The following is a 27,284-nucleotide window of genomic DNA, read 5'->3' as shown; positions in this document are numbered from 1 at the left end:
AACACTGATTTTTGCATTGAAACCGTTCAAGCGGTTCAAATGTAAAAGTCAGCAATAATGTCTGCATGAAAACAAAACAAATGCTGGTTAACAGACACGGTGACAAGTATGGGGACAAGAAAAAGTTTGTAAAATAGTTAATTTTGAATTTCAATGTTAGATTCAAAAGTGAACTTGCTATATTGATCTTTGAAAAATATTTTGTTTCTGTATCAGTTTTATAATGGTTATAAGTATATTTTAAACTTACTATCAGCACTGGATGTTTCATGTTTTTGTCAATAGTAAGAAAAAAAATCAAATTCTGAAAACTAATTTTCTTCGTTATTTAAGAAATTTAATTTTATCTCAGCAGATTAAGTCGAAAAAATTAAATTGACCTTTATGTTAGTCTAGGAAATGTATATATCGTCATATGCTGACACATTTAATACAGCTAAAATACTTTTTTTTTCTTTTCTTTTTTTATCATTATGTGTTGGTTTTACCGAGGACTTATTATATTAATAAACGTTATTATATTAAGCAAAACATATTTGAAAAGTTAATCCTACCATTATAAAGTGTAACCAACTACATTCAGTGTCATTTAACATGATGCATAGTCTCAGAATTTACATTAATCATGCAGTGGTGTACTGGGGATAAAGATTGACCAGTGCATTATCTTACTACCTCCCCTAGCTCTACAACTATGTCATATTATTGGGAAATGCGGCTGATTTAAATGGAGGATCTATGAATTAAAATCACCTGAAACAAAATTGCTTTTTAGTAAAAAGTTTATATATTGCTATTAAAAATTATTGAAATTTTTAACAATAAATAAATACAAAAAATCTGTCTTTTGTGTCATTGGAGCTAAGTTTTTAATGATAGTATCAAAATTAATACAGAGATCTAAATTAATAACATCATTACATCTAAATTGATACATCTTAAGATAGATTACATCAGAGCTCATTCTAGGCAGGGTAAACAGGGCGCAACACCCTGCTGCCCTTTTAGTCAAAAGAATCTACCCTGTTTCCCCCTGAAGTAAATTAGTGCCTTGATGTAATAGACTTTATGCCCTTTTTTTCCTCAACCCTTCTTTATTTTTCCCCAAACACTACAATGGATTTCTTAAACTTTTGTTATTTTCAACTCTTTTTTATTTAGTTTGTCATTGTCAATACATAGATTTATATGGGAAAGGAAAAATAGCTATCACACCTCTTGTTGCACTTGTCTTTGAAAGTTTGTTACTTCCACTATCATTAAATCATAATTAATATTAATCATTTTAATTATTAAATCATAACTACAAACACTTGAAAACATGCATTTATTATTTTACTAATATATGCATGCATTTGAAATAAATTACTAAGCTAATTAGCTCATTAACTCGATATATATGCTAATTTATTAATAAAAATTAGTAATTAATATGATTGCTTCGCTACTTTTAGTAAAGTAAAAAAAAAAAATTCTTTTACTAATTGACAATGGAAAGAGCGATAGTGACCATAGAAAGAAATTGCCTTTTTAGAATAATAATGCCCTTTTTTTAAACTTTTGCACCCTGCCCTTTTTTCTGCCTAGAATGAGTTCTGTATTACATCTATCTTAGATCCAGAGAATAAATATGATCTGAAAATGAAATCAAATCCCACTGTAGTTTTTTTTTTTTGCCATACTTTGCAAAACGGATTGATTTGTTTGATAACGTGCAGAATATTTTATGTGTATGAGAGGAAATTAGTAATAACCCAATGTAACTACTCCATTTAATCAATGTGACTAATAGGTTTCAAATTGTTCAACAGAATGTCTTATAATTTAACACAAGTGAAAGAAACTCTTTTCAATAAAGGAATATTAACTGTTCAAATAAAATTTTAAGCATTTTATCATTTCACTTTAGTTTAAATAATTGTATTAGTTCCAAATTGTTTTTAAATAAGCAGAAATAACAGTGCAAACTTTGGCGAAAAAAAATACATTTAATGAATGTTTTTTTTTAATGTTTACTTAAAAGAGTATCACATTTTTTTTATAATTACAAATTGCATACTAATTTTCATAGCCAAATGTTGAATACTGCCAAAGTTTGAATACTGTGAAAGCAATTCTTAGATAACATACTAAATCGTTATATTTGATGTAGGATAGATTTTACTTATACATACCTAATCATAAAATTATAATTCATAAAATAAATGTAAGAATTTTCAACTAAATTATTAAACTTTCATTTCTAAGTAATTAAATTTAACAAAAAATTAAATTTTCATTTTCACATCAATGATGAATTTTATATAATTTTAGAAAATTTTCTTAAGTGGTAAAATCTTATTTTAATATTTGAGCTGAAATTGTTGAGAAATTCATGAAGATTTTATATTGCATTTTTAATTATAGATCTTCATAGAGTATGTATTTAAAAAATTGAAAAATCTAAATTTTCAAATATAAATGGATGGCATATTTGGTAGTGCCTACTGTGCTTAGTGTTAAAGGAGTAAGAATTCATTTTGAAATTCTCTCAAACAAATATGTTGAAAAATTAGTTCTTTAAAATTTAATTTTAATACAAATGAGAAAACAAATTTATTAGAAGCAGTTTAATTTTTAACTAAACATCTAATTTTTTATTAAAATGAAATACCATTGTGAAACCCGAAATGGAGCTTCAAATTAATATTAAAGTACATGTATATTTAAATAATAGGGAGTTATTTGATATAAAATATTATTTCTCCATTTCATGTATATCTTGAACCCTACTGTTGAAATGCAGTGTCATGAATCAATGTTAGCATATTCCCATCTATTGACAGTAAAATTGTTTTTATTAAATGAAAACATTTACTTTTTATAATGAAAACAATGTTCAAGTTTCATAAACAGTTTGAAGTTTAAATTAAAATCCTTATTATTTTTAGACACATAACAAAAACAAAAGAGTTAAAAATAAAGACATCTATGATCAGTCGATAATAAAATCATAAGCTAACTAAATAAATGAATTTGTTGTTGGAAATATAATGTTACAATGGGGGATTTGATCATGCAACTTCTTTTGTTTTTCATTAACAATTATTTACCTGGTGAAGCAGAATAACACATTACTCGGCCAATTAGTAATTTACAAGAAAAATCAAGATAGACTCACATCTATCATAATTTTAATCTAGAAAAGACCAAATGAAGAATTTTGGTAGATATCCCTCTCAAAGAGAGAATTGAAGATAGGCATACTATTTAAAAATAAATAAATAAATAAAAGGAAGACAAATTATTAAGAGGACCTAAAGAAACAAATGATAGAATGTCTTGAGATAATTCTAATAACTGAATCAAAATAAATTAGATTTAACAGTTTTATTTAGAATTTTTGATCAGTAAATAAGTATGTACAAGATTTAATATAATAAATAAGATTGCATTCATTATGCATGAGATTACTCAGTTCTTCCTAGCAATAAAAAGGGCTGGGTGCTTCCTCGCAGAAGAAGACACTTTGAATTTTGAAAGGGCTAAATTTGACTGTTAAAAACTATCAAAGTTTGTAGTATCTAATAAAACTATATTGGATTGGCAACAATTTTAGATTAGAGCAGTAAAACATAGTAACTATTATAAAACTAATGTATTCAACATTGTAAAATGCATGTGCATGGTGTGATCCTTTTCTTTTGTGCATCAATAGGGTTGAAATTAGCTGAGTAGTACCAGAAATTAGCATTAACCGATTATTTTTTACAATTGTTAAAAACAATGCCAAGTTTTTTTTTTTAACATGACGGTTAAAACAGGATAAAACCGTCAATTGTCAAAAACTTTCCAACCCTGCCTAAATATGATATTTTTTTAGAGTGCTTAAAAATATTTTTTGAGTGCTTGAAAAGTGCTTAAAAGGTGCTTATTTTTCATTGAATAATTTGGCTGCACACCCTGATTAAGAAAACCTTTTCCTGAAAAAATAAAGTTTTTAAGAGATGATGGTTTATTTTTACAAGAAAAGCAAGGAAGGCACTGTTATAGAGATCATAAGGCTGGCAGAGGCTGCCTTCTTAATATAGGGAAAACACTGGGATTACATACATAAATTAATTAAGAAAATATTGCTATAAGTTTTTTTTTTTTTTAATATCATAAGTGTATTTTGTGAAGTATATAAAGTGTATTTTATAAAAATCATAATTTGTAATTACAGTTTTTAACTTATAAATGAGATAAATTATTTTTTTAAACTGTTTTTAAACTAGGTAATTTTTTTTGTGTTAATTTTTATTAAATACTTGCAGATGAATTCCTTTGATTTGAGAAGATATTTTCCTGAAAATAATAAAAAGTGAGGCAAAGATGGTTTAAATTTGTAAATAACTGTGTCACAAAGTAAGTGAAGAGCTTTATATTGTTTAGTTTAATCATGATTTAATTTTATAATAGCATTGTTTTATGAAGAAAAAAAATAATTACTAAATTTTGTGTCAAAAATATTTATTGCCTTACTATGTTTCTAATTTCACATTTTTTCTAAAAAACAACTCCTTTTAGATTCATGGTTCCAAACTTTTTCTCTTCGCCAACCTGTTCTATAATATGATAGAAATTGATGTAATCAGTAAGAGCATATTGCTAAATAATTCTTCTCAAAAATTTAAGTTATTATCATAACAAATCTTAGCAAATATAAACTTTTGTAAAATTAAGATCATAGTTAGAAGAAAATAAATGTGAAACTAATTAAAAAAAAAAAAAAACTCAATTGGATTTTAAGTCAATGTATGTTAAATTTGAATTATCATAATTTGATATTTGTGGCTGCCAATATTGGGTTTTTGGTCTAACTGGTTTTCTACATGATGCTTCAGAAAGTGTTGAAATTTGACAAAATAAAATGTGTTGCATCTGGTGCAAGTTTCGTTACTGTTGTTGGGCACATCAGTGTTTTCATTACAGAAAAAAAATGAGAGAGAATTTCTCACCCTTTCTCAAAAACAGGGTGAGATCTCAAAAAGTTAAGTGAGATTTCTAAAAATTAAAAAAACGCGAATAGACTTGGAAAAAAAATATTTCTTAAATTATAATACATTTTTAACATTTTCTAATTTTTAAAGCATTGAATATTTTTGCTGCATCATCATATGGAAAACGTTCTATATCTACTTTTTCATCAGCTTTTCTCATTAGGTTGCTCAAATGTTTATCAGTCATTTGTATACGATATTTTGTCTTAATTCGGTTTTGAGTGCTAAATGACCTTGCAACAGATGCTGAACAATTCGGAATCACTTAGTAAATTTGTAGCATTGAAAAAAATTTAAACGTCTTACATGAAGAAATCTTACCTTCCGTGAACACGTGGTTGCAGAAAAATGTGTTCTGAAAGGTGTTCCGTCATTCGGGGGGGGGGGCATTGTGTTCTGCTGTTCGCACCGGTTCTGAACAATACTGGTAAATAGGGAAGCTAGATAACAGGGATCCATGTTGAAAATAATGAAAGATCAAGGAAGAAAAGTTAAACGGATTTTATTCAAAATGGCAGAAGACGAATTTTTTTCCAAAATTCGCTCATTTTGAAATTGATTAATAGAGTGCGCGATCTTCTCGCATTAATAATTTTTTAATGCGAGAAAAGAAAAAAATATGCGAGGTTCTCGCGCTGTAGTGAAAACACTGGCACATGTTACTAAAAATCAAGCTTACTTAAATGTTTAAATCATGCACAATTCTTGCATTATAAATACTGTTATAATTATGATTCACATTATAGACCATGTATAAAAAATATAGTCAAAATGCAGATGATTACCCCATACCCTGCAAATTTCTTAATGGCGCAGAATGTTGCAGCATGAGTCTGGTAGAAAGGTCTTAACAAATAAATATTCCATCACATTTCATACAGTTCATGATACGTTTACATTCTAGTCCATGAAGCTCAGCAATATTCTAAAGAATATTTTGAAATTCAGGTCTTATTCATTCAAAACTGAGATCTATTGCCATTTTGAACAGTGTAATTTTAAATGAAAAGATACAAACAATGAGTAATAATTAGATGAAGAGTTTCAAAGTAATGAAATTTCTAATTTGATATATTGTTATTTAAAATGACATACTTTAAAATTATGTTAGAATTATTTTACTTTTTTCATGATTGTACATATTATTTATGTTTATGAAATTACACTTTTCAACTTTACAGGCATAGAGATTCTGCAATGTAAAGAAGCCTTCTTAAATTAAAAATATTTTTTGTCGCATTTTTTATTTTGTCTGAAAAATATTTTCCCTTCTAACTATGTCACTATTTATATTTAAAATCTTATTAGCATCTATTTAGTCATGTTATTTATAATTTCATGTAACAATTGTTTAACTGTTAATTAATTACTAGGTCTTTGACTTATTTGCTAGGTCTTTTTATTTGAGTAAAAAAAATATTTATTTTGTAGAATTTTCGGAATGGGATATAGTGTTAGTCAAAGCTTGATTTCAAGTCAACCACCATTATTTGTATTCACGATTTGTCTTACTGCATTTGGTTTTACTATGATTGTCTTAGCTTATGTTGTTGGAGAAAAAGAAATGCCGAATCCAGATGTAAAAATGGTTTGTATTGGTTTTTAACTTTCTGTAAATTAAGTTATTTATCATAAATAACTCACATTTTAAGTTCTTAAATAAACTTTATATTCAACAATTGCTTTGGGAATTCATGTTAGGTCAAAATGGGATAATTTCTCATATCTTTTTTTTTAAAGCTTTTAAAAGGGTAAAATACATTGTGTTACATTTTATGAGCAGACATTTAAAATACAATTTGACAAATATTTTTAAATTCGTTATTTATTTGTTACTTTTTATATCTGCTGACTTATCTATTTGTTTAAAAAAAAATTACAATGTATTAAAAGTGTATCGTAATTTAAATTTATTTAATGAATCTTAAATTATCGAACTTAAATTTATATTATCAATTATCTCTATATTAAGGTTAATTCCTTTTAATACTGTAAAAACTTTAGATTTCAAGTATATTTTTGTAGCATTAAAATAAAATTAGGTTTTGAAGATTGTATTTTAAAATTATGAATTTATGCATTTTATGTTTTTGCAAACATATTTTTTATTGAAAAATTTAATACGGATTTTTACAGAATAAATCTTTAATTAAAATTTTAGTCAATCAATGTTTATCCCAATATTTTCTACTATTATGCATTTAAAATAAATTTTAAAAGTACAAGGAGGAGGGCTTAATCAGAATGATTTAATTCACTGTTAGACACAGTGTTTATCACATTCTCAAGTGAAGTATCTCCTTCATTTTCATCATCTTCTGCATCTTTTTATCAGATTCATTATCTTCAGTTTCATTTGTAGATTGTTGAGGTGATGTTTGCAACCTTTTTTTTTATTTTGATAAAACTTGATAATTTTTTTCTTTTTGGTTTGCTAATATTTAATATTTTCTAATTGTGTGCTATATATGTTAACTTGGCTGCCCGCTATGTTTATAATCTGATTCTTTTTTTTATTTTTTATGTATCTATTAGAATGTGCTGAATGTTCTTTCTGTGGCAGCTGATGTTACAAGAACAAAAAGAATATGAATTGCTACATCAGCTAATATACTGATGTTATTGGTGTTATGAATTGATGTTGCATCAATGGTTGCAAATAAATTGATGTCCTAATAGTCCTTCTTTATTCCCTTAATCAGCCCCATTTTTCCACATTTCTACAATATTAAGTTTTAATTTCTGACTAACTTCGCAGATGAAACTTATTGCATCCATCAATTCAGTTGTCTTAGTTTGTTCTCTTGCGCCTCTGGATTTAAAAGATCGACAGCTAAGTGGATTTGTTGTATTCAAAATTCTTCCAGTTCAGCATGTTATCATGCAGAGATAATTGGCTGAATCCATTTATTGCTCAAGTTTGTTCTGATGCTTTGGTGGTAATTTTTTTTCTACTTTTGACAGAATGATTCAAAATGTTTTAGTTGGTTATAATGTATTAGCAATAGATTTTATGTTGCACTCTTTTTCTGAAAGCTTTTGTACTCTCATCTAAAGAAATCTGAGAATTATTTTTTCTCAGCAAAGCCAACCAATCACACATTTTCTTACAATCGCTAACAGCAATGTTTGTCGACAAATTGTTACATTTATTGCATTAATGCTAATTTTCTCGATTCCATTTTAACTTTTTATAGCATATTTTAATTTTAAAAAAAAGGTTTCTTTTAAAACATTTCATTTCGTTGAGATTTGAGTGTTTATATACTTTAGAGCAGTAACTTACATTCCACTCCTTTATTTTTCTATTTAAAAAAATCCCCTTTTTTACCATTCTAAAAAACATAATGTAATATGTTAGGTTCAAATTCACTGTTACTTAGATCAATTTAAAAAACGCAAAAACAAGCAAAAAAAAAAAATCTAACTTAAGTGTGCAAGTTCAACTGACTCAGTAGCCAATTTGTCTGTTAGTCGGCATACATTTTGTCAAACAATAACAGAAATCAAAACTAAGACTTCTTTTTAAAATTGGGGAAAATACCTCAAACATATTTGATGTTTATGCATCAGTTGATGAAAATGTTCAAACTTGATTTGTCAACAGTTCAAGAAATGGTGACAGGAGCTTGTGATACCAATACCAAGACAGCAAAGTGGAACCACAATCAGTACTAACATTTGTGGTAGGCCTCAAACCATTTGAAACAATGAGAAACTTTCTGTATTCACATCAATTTACAGAAAATTAACTTCAATCTGTTACAAAAGTCAAAAATTTATTGTTTGCACAGAGTAAAAGAGACTGTGTTCAAACCAAAATTTTCCATGTATTTTAAATAAATAAACTCTTAATTAATCTTCCTTTTGGATCCTAAATATGTTTACAGTGAGCGCATAATTTTTTCAATTCAAATTTTTTTTTAATATTTATTGTAAACTTATTAATTTTCTATTTCATTACTTCTTTATTAATTTTCAGTAGTTTTCATGTCATTATTTTATATTTTATGTTATCCCACATTTGTCATTTTCTGTATGCATGGTTAGCAATGTATATATATATAGTTTTCTAACTAGTTGAGTTGATTGAAAATAATAAATGTTCTTAATTTGTAAATAACACATAAAATATTGTGTAATTTTATTTTTGTAATTTAAATGTAGGACTGGAACAGATATTTCAAGAAAGTTTCCAATCTGAGGTTGTGCCCTGTGAGAAATTTTACCTCAGGTGGTACTAAAATTTCTGAAACCTTCCTAAGTTCCATGTCTGCATTAAATTCTTCCTCTTCCCATGTTGTTGATGAAAGTAAAAGTATGAGTGCTGTTTTGTCTGGAGTTGTTGATCTTGCAATGGAGGGCGATTGGCAAGAATCCATGTTTGTTAATACATCAGTTAGTGCAAAGTTTAGAATTCGAGGCGAATTACCAACTGATTTCTCTCTTCATTTAAAAGGCCAGATAAAAGGATACCTTCTAGGTTTTTCAGGTAAAATAAATTGTATTTTCTTATTTTATATTTATCTTATTACATTTTAGGTTTCAAACTACTGATAGGTACTTTAGTGGGAGCAGTCACCATTGTTCTCTTTTAAGTAAATTTTATTAGCTGCCTATGTTGACCTTTCATATACTAAATATTAAAAATTTTAGGAATGGCATTTAATATATTTTATAATTTAATTTGTGCAGATATGTTTATTTGTTAATTAAATATACTGATAAATAATTCAAAGTAATCTTACTGAAGCTATTTCTCCTTAAATAGAAATACCTCCTTTTATTTTAAGTACATACAATCAATAAGAAATAATGCAAAGGCATTTAAACCAAAACTATGTTGCTTAGGGTAATTGAGGAAAGTCTAAAATACAATTGCTGATGAAAAACACTTACCCAATTTATATTCCCTAGATCAGGGATGGGCCAACTGTGGCCCGTCGGAAAGTTTAATCCGGCCCGTGGATAGAATTTGAACTTGCCAATCCGTGGAGAATATAAACAATATACATCCATTTTCTTGTCTACTTTGTTTAAAGCTATTTTCGTTCTTTCTTTTTTAACAAAGTTACTGATGACATTTTAACTTTCTCTACTTTTGTCCTACAAAGCATAAATTGATGGAAATAGCTAACACAGACAGAGTTTCAATTGGTAAAATGTTGAAAGAAGAAGTTCTTTATAGAATAGCCGTAGATTGGCGCCATCTAAAGCAATTGTTTCTAAGTATGCCAAAGTTTGAGTTTTACAAATCATTACCAAAAGCTAGTTTCCCAAATTTACTGAATCATACCCAGAAAATCAGCGCCATGTATGCTTCATCTTATATATGTGAACAAGTGTTTGCAATGATGAACCTTAGAAAAAATCATTTCAGAATTAGACTAATAACTAAACATTTAGCCTCGTTCCTTAAAATAAAGTACATCTCACTTGGAACCTCAATTTAAGGAACTTTTAAAAATGAAGTCACAATTTCATCCATCTCATTGAATATTTAAATTAAAACTTGTATATCGTTTTTTTATTTTATTTATTTTAGCAATTTTTATCTGGCCCACCAAACTTTTCTCTCGATCTTTTGCCCTCGACTAAAAAAGATTGCCCACCCCTGCCCTAGATGGTAGTACTTGTCCTGAACGCAATGATGAAAGTGTAATAATTGAGCAGCTCTCAAGCCATTAGCTATGATTCTGATAGAGGTGCATGATATTGAAATCTATTTCATGTGGCTGCTCTTTATCAATATTTTGGAGCAATGGGAAAAAATCATTGATCAGCAGTATTTTGAAATGTTAACAAATCTCTAAAAGGCAATCAAATTAAACTATCCCATGAGTCCTATCTTGTGGACTCATTATGTTGCACTGAAACACTAGATCACGGATAAAGAAAGCAGTTAAGAAATTTCTGCAGTAATTCAAATGGGAAGTCATAACCACATCCTATAGTCCAGATCAATTCCCATATGTCCTTTTTTTTGTAATTTATTTCTCTTCTCAAATACCTAACTTTATTCTTTTTTGAATAAATATTCTTTTATCTTTACATTTCATTTGAAATATATTTGTTTTGTATTTACATTTTAAATTAAGTCTTTTAATGATCAAAAATCTGTCAAGTTTCCAAATTTTTATATGAATATATATTTTTGTTTGACTTTGAAGTTATATTTTGTGTAAAATTTTGATTGTTATATTTCGGGAATTTATTTAGCACTTTAGTTTAATTTAATTATTATTTAACACTTTAGTTTAGTTTTTATTAACATCTTTAGTTTACTATTTAACTCAAGATGAGTAATTTTTTTACCACAAATAAACATATTTTAAGAACTTTTAAAGCTACCAAAAAAAAAAAAAAAATTAAGTACTTTTTTTAAAAAAAATAAAAAGAAAAAGAAATCATAATTAGGATCTGCACTCAATAAAAAAAAAAATTCATCAGATTTTTTGAAAATATATGTATATATAAGTAAGCAAAGTATAAAAACATTTTCCGAGACTTTACTTAATCATGATATAATTACTAGTTTCAGGCAAAGAACTCTATTCTTGAAATCATTTGCCACCATAAAAATATCTTATGTACAATTTTAAATGTATTCAATTTAGAGTTGCTCATTCTATTTTTTTAAATTAATAGTCACTTAATTCATTTGTGTAAAATAAATAATTTTAATTCAAAATTGCAATTAAACTTTAAAAAGGTTATAGGGAGTATTTTTTAAATTTAGTGTTGGTAAAATATTTATCAATGTAAACTCAGCAAAAAACATTTACAATATTAATATTATTGATCAAGCTGAGATGTTAAATATGTGAAGAGAATAAGGAAAACCTTAATAAATTTATATTACAAGTTAAAATGGTACAATTACACAAATTAAAATGGTACAATATTACAATTTAAATGATCACCTGTTAAATTTTTATTAATATTTGTAATTTGAAATAACAAATTATAAAATAGTTTCAAATTTTTTCAATAATTTTGAACTGAAAATGCAATAAATATTGAAGCTAAACATTTTTTTCAGAAGTTAATTTTTATATGGTCCCTATATTCATTATATTTAAATGAAATAATTCAATGATAAAGAGATAAATTATATTATTTTGAAATGACAAATCTGAATCCTTGCTATTGGGGAAATAGATACAGCAATGTTTAATTGGTCCCCATGATCACTAAAAATTGAAGAAATTTTTTTCAATTTTAAAGAGTGGGAAGAAAATCTCTCGCAGAATGCTGCAGAGTTATACACTTTTGCAATAATCCTCTCCACCAAATCCAGCTTAGTGTACACACTTGTGGACCATCCAACATGCAAAATGTTTGCAGCTTTCCTACAATACTGGCAACCGTACACCAAAATAAATTGAGGTTGAACGAATAATGAAAACATTTAACCGCTATTTGTGTCATTCATCACGCTATCGACATGGCAAAGAAAATTCATATTTTGGAAAAATTAGAATTAAGCTCTTCTTGCAAAATCCAATGAAAAATCAACTTTGAGGGCTATTAAAAAAAGGAAAATCAATAATAAGCACCTTTAAGCTCTTTTTAAAAATAATGTGTCCCGTGAAATATATTAATTTGCGAAAAAGTAATATATTTTTAATATTTGCAGGTAAATTTGGTCGACTGTTGTATAATGTTTCATTGAATATTCATCCTTTACAAAAGAATAATTGCACTGGTAAGAATTGTTGGTTCGATTATGAAATATGCATCACCATGAGTTGGCCAAGTGAACTTTTGCCTAAAACAAAGTAATTATATTAGTTTTTATTGTAAGCACATTCAGTTTTATTAGATTGTTTTAAATGTTAATGTATTTTAAGTTGCTGAATTTATAATTCACACTAAAGCAAAGGGAGGAAAAACTAATGAATCTGGATGAACTTTATTACTCTTAGAAATGCTGTGTTCAAGAAATTGAGTTTGAAAAGCATAAATATTTGTTTGATTTTTCAGAGTGGACACACAATAGCAAGAAAACAAATTAAAAATATATTTTATACAAAGTAATTTAATGTGTTTTAAATTATTTGACTGTATTACTTAAAAGTGATCCATAGGCAATGAAGTGATAGAAATTTATCTCCCTTAATAATTTTGAAATCTGTGATAGTGCCCTTTAGTATATTTTTCCAGAAGAAATTTGTGTTCTCGTTTTTTAGATTATGATTATTATTAATTATGCTGAAAATATGTACCTATTACATTTGAAATGCAACATATTTTTAGTTCTTTTTTTATTTATTTATTTTTGGTAAAACTATTTTTTTACAATATTTAAAATCAATTCTTTTACACTGATTTCATTGCATTTAATATATTTTAAAAACAATTTTAGGGAAATGTAAACACTTACCTCTACTTATCCGCAGAAATAGTGAGTGTTGTGTTAATTTAAAACTGTGTAGTATAATTTTTTTAAATAAATTTGCTATACAATAATTATTATTTTTCAGTCACTATACAATAATTATTATTTTGTACTTGGTCAGGTATGTGATATGGCAAGTAGAGAGTTTGAATTTGCACATGTGTTTTAGGATTATTTATAAAAACATTTATATTTTACGTAAGATCCAATTTGTTGGTTGACAGAATTATTATTAAAACAGAATGTGAATCACTAATTTGTATCGTTAGCTGTTAAACGATTGGGAAATGCAAATAAGTTTCTGTTGTGTTAATTAATATTGAATTTGTTTTTAATTTCTTTTTCTTTAGAGGTCCTGAAAAGTGCACCATCAGTCAACCTCAGAATAGTCTACCTATATTTTTTGCTGAATCTCCACTCCTAGAAGAAAAAGATGAGTCTTCCAAAACTTGTATTGAACTAAGCTATAGTCCTGATGTAAAGTTAACAGAAATGTTGAGTCTGGTAAGTATTTTACAAGTAATTCAAGTTATCTAAAATTAAACAATACCTCTGATAAATGAAAAAGTAATGGCCTTGTTACAACTTAATTGTAACACTTTTTATTGTTCATCTCGCAAACTCCACAGAACACTTTTAATGTAAAGAGCACAACTATTTTTTCACTTTTAATGTAACGAGCACAACATATTTTTCTTCCAACATCCTACCATCTAAGAGAAGGCAGAGACATCTAGGTCGGGGTGCACCATGCAACCACTAGCCGAAGGAATGCAGAAACATCTACATACGGACACCACCTGGGTGATTGAGAAACGGGTTGACCTTTCTGATAAAAAGTGGCAACGTTGGTAAAGAATGTTCTGACCGGTTCTTTTAGTGGCAGATGTGGTAGTAAAGAGATAGATGAAGGTGAGGGGGCCTTTGGCCCCCTACTTGAATATTTTTTTAATCTTGGATGGAGAGTTTTTTTTGGCATGTGAGCTTGATAGATGTAGTTTTTTTACTCACGATCGGAGTTAATCAGAATGTTGGTGTGTTCAATCAAAAATTTAGTTGTTATATTGTTTTGGTAAATAACTACCACTTAATTCCATAATGTCAATTTTGTCTTGTTTTTTACTACGTCGACTTCAAGATTAAATTTTATCTGTAAGTAAAATTTTGTGTCTGTCTCCTTTCCAGCTAATCTATTATTTTTTTATTTTCAGCCTTAACCTAGTGTTATTCTAATTATTTTAATTTCTAGAGAATACTTTTTCGCAATGTACTAACCATAAGATCTATTTGTCGAACCACCACCTGTGGTATTAATTTTTAGTTCTGTTTAAATGTTTGTTATGTACCATGGGGTACAATATTACATTTAATATTTTTAACTATTTTTACGGCTATTTTTAGGTGCTAATTATTTTAACACACCAATTTAAGCTTTATGTTCAAGACACACCAACTTTATTAGGCTTTAAACCGCTTTCCATTTGTTGTTGGCACATTCATAATTGCCAGAAAATACATGGGGTAAGAACTAATTTTCTCACATGAGGATCCATATTTATTTGGTTGTCGTCAACATAATATTAATAAAAGTTAAGCAATCTTTATTATAAAGCAATCCAGTGATATTACCTTATAAGGCAATATTTTATGATAAACGTATTTAAATCTGTATATAAACTTATAACGGTTTTACAATTATTAGTCTAAATAAGTTAACCTTTATTATAAGCTTTGTATATAACGGAATTCGGTCAACATGTGCAATTAAATTAATAAATACAAAATTGTAATTTAAAAGTAACTTTTTCCTCTATTACTAAATAATATGTTTGGTGGAAAAAATTTAGAAAGTTTTTTAAATAATTAAAAATTATGAAACAAGATTGGAATATATAAATTTATAAAACAAGATTGTAGAAGTGGCAATGATAACCAAGCAAAATGTTTGGATTTAAATTTTTTTCTAGTGGAATCAGGAACTAAATCTGGGAAACTGAACATGTCTCAATACAATAACTCATTTTGGAATATTTCAATTGAATACTTTTTAATTTAACAATCTGTTTGTCATTTAAAATACACACACGCACGCTTGCACACACACACAAATATATATATCGTAAAAATTGTGTAGGTTGGTGAGCAAAGCAAGCAGAGTTATGCTAACAAACAAGTATCTTTTTTCTCCAATGCTGAGGCATAGAATTGAATGAAATTGCCAAAGACTACAAAATCAATTTAAATTAAATTCTGCTTAAAGTTAACACTGGAAAACTTGACCAGTAAGTGGAGGAGAAAAACCAACAAGTCCAGTTAAAACTAACTAGATTACCATCCAACATATAAGAAGAAAAATATTTTGTCTCTTATTTTATTATTTCTACTTTTTTTTTACCTTACACTTTACTTCGGCTAAATTTGTCAGGTTTTACTATCCTCCTTATTAGATAATTTTCCCAGTGTTAATTTCTTCTTGTACATTGGAAGATTTTTATAATGCAATTCTGTAAACTGTAATTCTTCATAAAACACATTAAATTTATAATTTCTAAAACATATCAAAACTGATAAATTTGTTGGATTATATTTCTAAAGCTCGTAATAATTTAATTTTTTTTCTGTAAATAATATATAGTTGCATATTTTTGTGTTTTAACTTATTTGTATATAAAAATTATTATGCTATTGTAAAGCATTAATCTTGAAATGTTTCAGACATATATTGCTTTGTTAAGCAGGAAAGTTTAATAATATGTGAAATCATCTATATAACACAAAATTCTACATAGTGCAAAACTTCGCTATTCAAGATTTGCATTGTAAAGATCTTCAACTGTAATTTGATTGAATCTGTAATTATTCAGCATTTGTCTTTCTTTTTTTTTGTCTTAACTGTGTTAATACAAGTATGCCCCAAAAATTACCAATGATTTAAAAAAGGCAATTAAAGTAAAATGGTAGGCAAAAAAAAAAATTATGTTTTCTGTGTTCTGCTTAGGAAACCAGTTATCATTCTCACCAAAGGATACCACACAAATATTAAGGAAATTAACTCTCTAGCAAATTAGCTAAAATTTTAAAATGTTAAAGTTCAAAACATTCTGATGGAAAGTTCTCAAACATAAATGGTAATTTCCAATTCTCTATTACTGACACAATATTGGCATAAATCAATGTCAACCGCATGGAGGTTGTCGTATCAGATTTTGCACAAAACTCATTGATAGTTAGATTAAATAATGAAAAAGCTAGTAGCAGGTCAGAATGTCCAACACTACTTCTTTCCTAGCATTACTTCTTCACATTCACCTAAGCCAATGCTGTGCGCTTCAAGCACCTTTCACCGCATTGCCTATATCTCTTATGTTTGAGACTCAGTAACTATACATTTTTGAACTTTGTGTCAATGAGAACTTTAACCCCTTAGCTTGTGTGCTCGAGTTAATTTCAGCTCGCTAAATAGGCGAAACTGTGCACACTCGAGATAATTCAAGCGGTGTTTTATTTTATGCTGCTATAATTTTTCACCCTAATTTTTTGCTGCTATAATTTTTGATATTTATCATTTACATAGGATTGTAAGCTATAACATTTATTTATTCAAGAATAAAATATAGCCTTTTTCCATGGAATAAAAGCGCAATATATCAAAATTGTCCACCAAAAGAAAAGTTGAACCAAGTCAAGACAATGTTCTAAAGTGTGTTTTTTTACATTAAAAAAATAGATTTTTTTGGCCTTTTTTTTATGTGTGCGTTAAGGGGTTAATCAGCTACACTACTATAACAGTAACTACAACAATAAAATTTCAGCCAATTTGACAGAGAAATAATTTCCATAATACGAGGCGTGTTTTTTAAGTAAGTACCGTTTTGCTGTACCGCCGCCGCAGCGTTGCGGTCGGCGTTCTGCGCATGCGCACTGGATACCTACATCTATTGCCCACGCACTGACGCCATTGCAGTCTGATTCTTCCTTGTTTACGTTGTTTACTGAGTGTTTAAGATGCCTCCGATAATCGTGAGTCCCGCCGACTGTGAACTAAGGGCTGTTATAAGATTTCTTAGTGCTAAAGGCCTAAAACCGATCGATATTCATCGTGAGATCTGTGCAGTTTATGGACAAAACATTATGAGTGATGGAATGGTAAGAAAGTGGGTGAGAGCATTTAAAGAAGGCCGCACAAATGTGCATGATGAACAACGGAGTGGGCGTCCTTCAGTCGTTAATGAAAGTTTGGTGCAGGAAGTGGACAATAAGGTGAGAGANCTCTTCTTGCAAAATCCAATGAAAAATCAACTTTGAGGGCTATTAAAAAAAGGAAAATCAATAATAAGCACCTTTAAGCTCTTTTTAAAAATAATGTGTCCCGTGAAATATATTAATTTGCGAAAAAGTAATATATTTTTAATATTTGCAGGTAAATTTGGTCGACTGTTGTATAATGTTTCATTGAATATTCATTCTTTACAAAAGAATAATTGCACTGGTAAGAATTGTTGGTTCGATTATGAAATATGCATCACCATGAGTTGGCCAAGTGAACTTTTGCCTAAAACAAAGTAATTATATTAGTTTTTATTGTAAACACATTCAGTTTTATTAGATTGTTTTAAATGACAATGCATTTTAAGTTGCTGGATTTATAATTTACACTAAAGCAAAGGGAGGAAATACTAATGAATCTGGATGAACTTTATTACTCTTAGAAATTCTGTGTTCAAGAAATTTCGTTTGAAAAGCATAAATATTTGTTTGATTTTTCAGAGTCGACACACAAAAGCAAGAAAACAAATTAAAAAATATTTTATGCAAAGTAATTTAATGTGTTTTAAATTATTTGACTGTACACAAGAAAGTAGAAAGAAAAGTGTAAAAGAAGAAATTATATCCAAATGCAGTGAAGTGATAATTTATCTCCCTGAATAATTTCAAAATCTGTGAAAGGCACTTTCATAGTTCTCTTTAGTATATTTTTCCAGAAAATTTTCATTCTCTTTTTTTTTAGGTTATGATTATTATTAATTATGCTGAAAATATGCACCTATTACATTTGATGTAGATTTGTAATGCATTGTTTTCACTACAGCGCGAAAACGCGAGAATCTCGCATATTTGTTTCTTTTCTCGCATTAAAAAATTATTATCGCGAGAAATTCGCTCATTCTATAAATCAATTTCAAAATTCGCGAATTTCTCGCATTTTGGAAAAAGCTTCCAATTACGCCATTTAGAATAAAATCCGTTTCACTTTTCTTCCTGGATCTTTCATTATTTTCAACATCTGCCCGGTTATCTAGGTTCCCTATTTACCAGTATTGTTCAGAACCTTTTCGAACAACAGAACGCAACCACGGAACCCCTTTCAGAACACATTTCTCTGCAACCACGTGTTTACCGTAGGTAAGGTTTCTTCATGTAAGACGTTCAAATTCTTTATGTGCTAATGTAAGATGGACAAATACCTTGTTAAGGCAAAATCTTCTATGATGATGCACCAAAAATATTCAATAATTTAAAAAATAGAAGAAGTTAAAAATGTATTATAATTAAAAAAATGATTTTTTTTCAAGAGTTTTTGTGTTTTTTTAGTTTTGAGAAAGGGTGAGAAATTCTCACCCATTTTTTTTCTATGATGAAATCACTGGTAATGCTACATATTTATTTATTTTTAGTGATTTTATTTATTTATTTTTTGTAAAACTGTATTCAGGATTTTTATTTTTTTACAATATTTAAAACCAATTCTTTTACACTGATTTTATTACATTTAATGTATTTTAAAGCAGTTTTAGGAAAATGTAAACACTTACCTGTAGTTATCCGCAAAAATAGTGAGTGATGTGTTAATTTAATACTGTGTGTAGTATAATTTTCTTTTAAGAGAAAAATTCTTTTAAAATACTTTTTTTTAAAAATAAATGTGCTATATAATAATTAATATTTTTCAGTCAGTGTTTTTGGACTTGGTCAGGTATGTGATATGGCAAGTAGAGAGTTTGAATTTGCACATGTGTTTCAGGATTGTTTATAAAAACATTTATATTTTACGTTAGATCCAATTTGTTGGTTGACAGAATTATTATTAAAACAGAATGTGGATCACTAGTTTGTCTCATCAGCTGTTAAACAATTAGGAAATGCAAATAAGTTCTTGTTGTGTGAAATTAATATTAAATTTGTTTTGAATTTCTTTTTCTTTAGAGGTCCTGAGAAGTGCACCATCAGTCAACCTCAGAATAGTCTACCCATATTTTTTGCTGAATCTCCACTCCTAGAAGAAAAAGACGAGTCTTCCAAAACTTGTATTGAATTGAGCTATAGTCCTGATGTAAAGTTAACAGAAATGTTAAGTTTGGTAAGTATTTTACAAGTAATTCAAGTTATCTAAAATTAAACAATATCTCTAATAAATAAAAAGGTGAATGGCCTTAAACTGTTTTCTCTTGTTGTAAGCAGAAATACTTAGTTGCCAGAAAATACATGGGGTAAGAATTAATTTTCTCATCTGAAGATCCATATTTATTTGGTTGTTGTCAACATATTAATAAAAGTTAGGTATTGTTTACCTGTATAAAAAGATTTTTTTCCCTTGTTAAAAGGCATGTACTTGTATTATTTATCAGCCATTACTACGTTTTTTATTTTGATTTCAAATTAAAGTGCTAAACTAAAAGCAATCTTTATTTTAAAGCAATCCAGTGATATTACCTTATAAGGCAATATTTTACGATAAACATATTTAAATCTGCATATGAATTTATAACGGTTTTACAATTATTAGACTATATAAGGTAACTTTTATTATAAGCTTTGTGTATAACTGTATTTTTGGTCAACATATGCAATTAAATTAATAAACACAAAATTGTAATTTAGAATTAACTTTTCCCTCTATTACTAAATAATATTTTTGGTGATATAAATTTAGAAAATTTTTTAAATAATCAAAAATTATAAAATAAGATTGTAGAAGAAGTTACAATGATAACCGAGCGAAATGTTAGGGTTTAAATTTTTTCGTAATGTAATGGAATCAGGACCTAAATCTGGTAAACTAAACATGTTTCAATACACTAAAACTTTTTGGAATATTTCAATTGAATACTTTGTGATTTAACAGTCTGTTAGTCATTTAAAAAAATATTATAGCAATTGTGTGGGGGTTTGTGAGCAAAGCAAGCAGATTTATGTTAACAAACAAGTATTTTTTTTATCCATTGCTGAGCCATAGAATTGAAAGGAATTCCTAAAGACTACAAAACCTATTGAAAATAAAATGTATATTAAGTTAACAAAGAAAAAGTTGACCAGTAAGTGGAGGAGAAAAACCAACTAAGTCCAGTCAAAGCTAACTAGAAGGTTACTGTCCAACAAATTAGAAATGAAATTTTTGTCTCTTATTTTATTATTTCTACTTTTTTTTTACCTTGCACTTTACTTTGGCTAAATTTGTCAGGTTTTACTATCCTCCTTATTAGACAATTTTCCCAGTCTTAATTTCTTGTTGTACATTGGAAGATTTTTATAATTCAATTCTGTAAACTGTAATTCTTCATAAAACACATTAAATTTGCAATTTCTAAAGCAAATCAAAACTGATAAATTTGTTGGATATTTCTAAAGCTCGTGCTAATTAAAAAAATTTTCTGTAAATAATGAATACTTGCATATTTTTGTGTTTTAACTCATTTGTATATAAAAATTATTTTACTATTGTAAAGCATTAATCTCGAATTGTTTCAGACAAATATTGCTTTGTTGAGCAGGAAAATTTAATAATATGTGAAATCATCTATATAACACAAAATTCTACATAGTGCAAAGCTTCGCTATTCAAGATTTGCATTGTAAAGATCTTCAACTGTAATTTGATTGAATCTGTAATTATTCAACATTTCTCTCAATCTCTCTTTTATTTATTTATTTTTTCATAACTGTGCCCCAAAAGTTACCAATGATTTAAAAAGGCAATTAAAGTAAAATGGTAGGCAAAAAAAAAAAAAAATTATGTTTTCTGTGTCCTGCTTAGGAAACCAGTTATCATTCGCACCAAAGGATCCCACACAAATATTATGGAAATAAACTAACTCTGTAGCAAATTAGCTAAAATTTTAAAATGTGAAAGTTCAAAACATTCTGATGGAAAGTTCTCATCACAAATTCTCGAACATAAATAGTAATTCCCAATTCTCTATTACTGACACAACATTGGCATAAATCAATGTCAACCGCATGAAGGTTGTCGAATCAGATTTTGCACAAAACTCATTGATGGTTAGATTAAATAATGAAAAAGCTAGTAGCAGGTCAGAATGTCCAACACTACTTCTTTCCTAGCATTACTTCTTCACATTCACCTAAGCCAATGCTGTGGGCTTCAAGCACCTTTCACTGCATTGCCTATACCTCTTATGTTTGAGACTCGGTAACTATACATTCTTGAACTTTGTATCAATGAGAACTTTAACCCCTTAACTTGTGTGCTCGAGTTAATTTGAGCTCTCTAAATAGGCGAAACTGTGCACACTCGAGATAATTCAAGCGGCGTTGTATTTTTTGCTGCTATAATTTTTCACACTAATTTTTTGCTGCTATAATTTTTGATATTTATCATTTACATAGAATTGTAAGCTATAACATTTATTTATTCAAGAATAAAATATAGCTTTTTTCCATGGAACAAAAGCGCATTATATCAAAATTGTCCACCAAAAGAAAAGTTGAACCAAGTCTAGACAATGTTCTAAAGTGTGTTTTTTTTACATTAAAAAAAATGTGACTTTTTTTTGGCCTGTATTTTTTCCAAAAAATCTGTGTGTTAAGGGGTTAATCAGAGCTACAACAATAAAATTTCAGCCAATTTGACAGAGAAATAATTTCCATAAGATTTGTAGCGGGTCCTTTTAAAAATTGTCAGATGCTTAGATGGCTGATTAAAAAAACTCAAAAACAATATTTTCATCTGCATGTTAGTTTTTCCAATTTAAATATTTGCACAGGCAACTGTTAACTTTGCCCTCAGACTGTGGCACATTATCATTTGAAAAATTTGTTATTTTGAGAATTTATAGTTTCATTGCAGTACTATGAGCTTACAACAAAATGTGATGCTTCATGTGATAGTTATCACATATGTTACATTTCTATCTCTTTTTGTTTGTTTTAAATGATTTTTCATTCTTGAGACACTGAGCTCATTCCTGTTTTGCTAATTGTACTAAAATTGAAGTTTGCTTTTTAATTTTTTTATTTGTGCTTTATGTAATGCTTCCTAAACTATTTTATTTCAGCACAGTGACAATCTTATTCTTATAATTTCATTTTTAAAAAATTTTATATGTTAATTCTTACATATTTTTTCTTAGCATGAACGTTCTATTGTTAATCTACATTTAATGCACACCAGTTACTTTATGTTTGTGATGGTCATGACTTTAGTATGCTATTCTCTTATACGAGGGAGATTTAGACATCCAAAGAATTATGTTTCACTTCAAAAGGTTTGATTTTTTTTTTAAATTCATATTTCTCCCAATCTTTTGTCCAATTTCATTTTTTTTGCGACTTTAGTGAAACAAATTAAAACCACCATTGTCATTAATTGATAGTTTTAAATTCAAGAATAACTTTGATACAAGAGAATTGTGATTGCTGGAGGAAGAAATTATCCTAATTTTTAACTTAAAACATTATATTTAACGAATGTTGAGTTTTATAAAAGCATTTTTCTGATAGAATGTGGTTATACATTTACTTTTTTTATTTTTAGAAGGTTCAATGAATAATTAATACGATTTTAATAATATACATATGTATGCATTGATTTGGAATAATATATTTATCAATTTCTTCAAACTGAATTTATTAATTGTCAAGCAATTACAACTTAATAAAGATAAAAGTTTTATAAGAGGTATCATTACATCTTGTCTTCAAATTGTAAAATATCAACAATGATTATGTGACATCTTGTTTTGATATTTCATGTCACTATAAAGAGAATAGCGTTGCCAACGTTTTAAAACATCTAAAAAAAAATTTTTTATTACTGGGTTGGATGAATAATCCCAAGAAACTAGAGAGGAAAGATAGAAACTTCGATAACTTCACAAAAGAGCCCTGTGAACAGCAATGTTTAAAGCAAATGCTTAGCGTGCTAAGAAATAGTCATCTATTTTCAAGACTCGTCAATTCTGTATGAGGAAACAAAAATGTATAGTTGTCAACGAAAAATTGGAAAAACAAAAACTAGAAAAACCATGGTAGACGGGAGTGAATCAGAGAATTAATACTTTTCCAATACAATTTTGTTTACATTGGACAAACCAGACGTGCTTTAAAATTTAGCCTAAAGAAAACGGTGGATAAATCCGCGATCAAGAATGTGCTAAATCATCTATTGCCTTCCCATTCTTTAAATCATAGGGATAAATTAAATTTCAATAATGCCAAAGTTCTTACCACACCTGTCACTTCAGCTCATCTTGACACCTGGGAATGCTGTTTTATTCATATGAATGCCAATTCCCTTGTTAATGACATTTGTCCTCATCATCTCTCCATGACACGTGGAAATGGATTTTGCCCAGATTTGCTTCTCCACATCTCCAAAACAGCTTTTGCTGTTTTTCTTTTTTGTATTTTTATATCCTATTTCACTCTTGGATCATTATTTTGATCAGAATCTTATGCTCATAAAAGCTAACATCTAACTTACTAAGAGGTCCTTAAAACATTAAAGAAACTGTGGCATCAACATTATAGTTATGAAGGTATTTTTAACTATAAAATTAAAATTTCAAAACTTAAGATTTTGTTACCAGATATTTGGCATTATTGAAACTAATCTCTCAATCATGTGCTAAAAATAAACGTAATGAATGTAATTTTGCTTCCCCCATTTCAGTTTTTTAAGGACCTTAAAAGCTCTGTTTAAAAGGAGTCTTATCGTATCAAGTATATGTATGTATGGATGGTGAGAATCGTAAAGTAAGTTTGTAATAAAAGGAATTAAGAAACAATTACTTTTAGAAGCGATATTTAATATTACGTGTAGCTGTTCGTAACTGAAGAACATGTTGAGCAACATTTTATGAATTCACATTTTGCTAAAATCCGTCCAGAATGTAGAGAAACTATGAATGCATTCAGAATGTAAAGAAAGCTATTAGCAAATTATTTTTATCTAAAGAAAACCATGCACTCTAGAAGCTTCGAGATATTTTTCTATTAACTATTAAAAGATAAGCTTTCCTGAGCTAACTGAAAATGATGATTGAAAGATTCAATTTTTATTGTGTCAACTTGGTTGCTTAGCAATGGAGAAACACTAGGGTATTTCTCTCTTGTCGATCACATCATTCGTTTAAGGTTACCTTAAATTTCTACTCCTGCTATGACGATATTATTTGGCTATTTTTGCGGGACTTTGCCAAATATATATAGCCTCCTAGCACCCAAGTTTATGACCCAATTTTTTCGAAACTTTGTCTATAGTTTGGGGTCAGGAATCCAAAGGTGTTAAAAATTATAAATTTATTCAGAGAAAGTATGTTTTTGTATCTAATTTTGTAATTTAATTCATAGTTAGTACTAATTAATTAGCATATTTGAGGTCACCCCCTTGAACCTTTGAAATTGATACTTAGTACGTGAAAATCGGTTTATTAGAACTAAAGAATCTTTTTTATTTTGCACACTGTATCTATCATATCTCAATCTGTTAGCGGCATAAAAAATTACTATAGTTTTTGGCTATACAATTACATACAAATATAGCAGATTGAACGAATATCTTCTTTTGGCCACTTTTAAGCTGCAAAAGTCTTTGTCTCAACAAAATTCTTTGTTGTTCTTCACTTTTCTGCATTGTAAAAACGAATATCTTTGTTCAGCAATGTCAGGCTGGTTGATGTGCAGATAAATATAATTCTTATCATGTCTGTTATGAATTGGAAAATAAGTACATTCCATTATTTTTTTTTTAACCGTCAAAAATTGAANACTTGGTTGCTTAGCAATGGAGAAACACTAGGGTATTTCTCTCTTGTCGATCACATCATTCGTTTAAGTTTACCTTAAATTTCTACTCCTACTATGGCGATATTATTTGGCTATTTTTGCGAGACTTCGCCAAATATATATAGCCTTCTAGCACCCAAGTTTATGACCCAATTTTTTGAAACTTTGTCTACCCCATATAGTTTGGGGTCAGGAATCCAAAGGTGTAAAAAATTATAAATTTATTCAGAGAAAGTATGTTTTTGTATCTAATTTTGTAACTTAATTCATAGTTAGTACTAATTAATTAGCATATTTGAGGTCACCCCCTTGAACCTTTGAAATTGACACTTAGAACGTGAAAATCGGTTTATTAGAACAAAATAATCTTTTTTATTTTGCACACTGTATTGATCATATCTCAATCTGTTAGAGGCATAAAAAATTACTATAGTTTTGGGAGATGCAATTACATACAAATATAGCAGATTGAAAGAATAAAGGAAAGATTGAAGGAATATCTTCCTTTGGCCACTTTTAAGCTGCAAAATTCTTTGTTGTTCTTCCTCTTTTCTGCAAGTTTGTAAAAACGAATTTGTTCAGCAATGTCAGGCTGGTTGATGTGCAGATAAATATAATTCTTATCATGTCCGTTATCAATTAGAAAATAAGTACATTCCATTATTATTTTTTAAACACTATAAACATTTGTTTTAACCGGCAAAAAAGATTCAAAAATTGATAAGTTTTGGGTCCTGAAGATTCAAGTTTTTCAAAGTTCAGGTCATAATGGAAAATATTAAATGTTTAGAACATTGTTTCTTTAGAGAATTGAGGGAAAGTGTATTTCTAGTTATCACTAAAGCATCTTTAACTTAAGTTTCAATGCATTTTGTAGTAATAAATTTTGTTTTCTTTTAAAAGTGCACATTTATACTTTGGTTCCATGTTTTGTTTTAATTTATACATAAAAATTTAGTTTATAATTTGAACAACATTGTATAAAATGTTTGTTTTTCTTTTAGGTTTTAGAAGCTTGAATCTAAAAAAATGAAGCATTCACCAACGTCTTTCAGTCAAAAAATTTTCTTTATACATTGGGAATCTCAGTCATGATCTTTATAGTCATGTAGTCTAAATGCAATCTAGAAACATAAAAATTCCAATTTACTTTTATAAGTTCGTTTGTTTCTATTCTGTGTATAAATATAATAAATTATTTTAGTATGATTTATATCTTTTGACTCTAATTATGTACTTCACTAATTATTATTTTCAGAAAAGTTTCACTAGTTAATTTAGTATAGTATCATTTAAAATACAGAAATTTACTTACTCCATGAACAAATAGTATAAATTAAACATTCATGTGTATTGCGTGTAATCCATAGTAAATCTCTGTTTTTCAAATTTTAATAATTTGTTATTAGAAAATCATTTTAAAGTTTTTATGAAAATATGGTTTACTTATGAAATAATTACGTAGAAATATTATTAAAAGCGTTGTTTGAAACCAAGACTAGTTTTAACCTTTCGCTTACCGTTGGTACAAGTTGATCAGAATAATGGGCTTTAGTATACTAAGTGCTATACTTAAGAGGTTTCCATTTCTAAAAAATGTGCTAAATGATAAAGTTTGACTATTAGTCAATTGCAAACTTTCTCTGAGAGCTTTATTGTCTAATGGACAGGGTAATTATATTAATTTATACAATTACTCAATAATATATTACACACCTATACACAGAAAATAAAGCTGCAGCAGTAAAACTGAAACAAACTAAAAACAATATTTGGCACACTATAACTAATAAAATAAATTTATTTGTTCTTCAAATATTACTTTTACAAAAACAGGT

At 28.0% G+C, this 27,284-nt stretch overlaps 1 protein-coding gene across 3 annotated transcripts; it reads left to right on the top strand.

Annotated features, from left to right (window-relative positions):
• Window positions 1-26,655, top strand: LOC107439028 (transmembrane protein 248). Of its 3 annotated transcripts, none has more exons than XM_043049880.2 (8): window positions 1-124; window positions 4,296-4,386; window positions 6,453-6,609; window positions 9,189-9,513; window positions 12,661-12,802; window positions 13,773-13,926; window positions 22,791-22,925; window positions 26,451-26,655. In XM_043049880.2, exons 3-8 carry the CDS (start codon window positions 6,463-6,465, stop codon window positions 26,463-26,465), a joined length of 918 nt encoding a protein of 305 aa, XP_042905814.1. In that variant the 5' UTR covers window positions 1-124; window positions 4,296-4,386; window positions 6,453-6,462; the 3' UTR covers window positions 26,466-26,655. The 3 variants fall into 3 exon arrangements, with proteins under 3 accessions (XP_042905814.1, XP_042905815.1, XP_042905816.1); XM_043049881.2 differs by having other exon boundaries at window positions 91-284; XM_043049882.2 differs by having other exon boundaries at window positions 109-226.
• Window positions 26,656-27,284: the final 629 nt, after the last annotated feature.

Source organism: Parasteatoda tepidariorum, chromosome 7, assembly GCF_043381705.1.
Source record: "Parasteatoda tepidariorum isolate YZ-2023 chromosome 7, CAS_Ptep_4.0, whole genome shotgun sequence".
In the NCBI taxonomy this organism is placed as follows: domain Eukaryota; kingdom Metazoa; phylum Arthropoda; class Arachnida; order Araneae; family Theridiidae; genus Parasteatoda; species Parasteatoda tepidariorum.
The sequence above is the reverse complement of the archived record's forward strand: the minus strand, read 5'-3'. Positions and strand labels throughout refer to the sequence as shown.

Excerpts from the sequence above, each read along its gene's own strand:
- LOC107439028 (XM_043049880.2), top strand. The coding sequence starts at position 6,463 with ATGGGATATAGTGTTAGTCAAAGCTTGATTTCAAGTCAACCACCATTA. Across the intron at positions 6,610-9,188 it reads CGAATCCAGATGTAAAAATG|GACTGGAACAGATATTTCAA; the intron begins GTTTGTATTGGT and ends ATTTAAATGTAG. Across the intron at positions 12,803-13,772 it reads GAACTTTTGCCTAAAACAAA|AGGTCCTGAAAAGTGCACCA; the intron begins GTAATTATATTA and ends CTTTTTCTTTAG.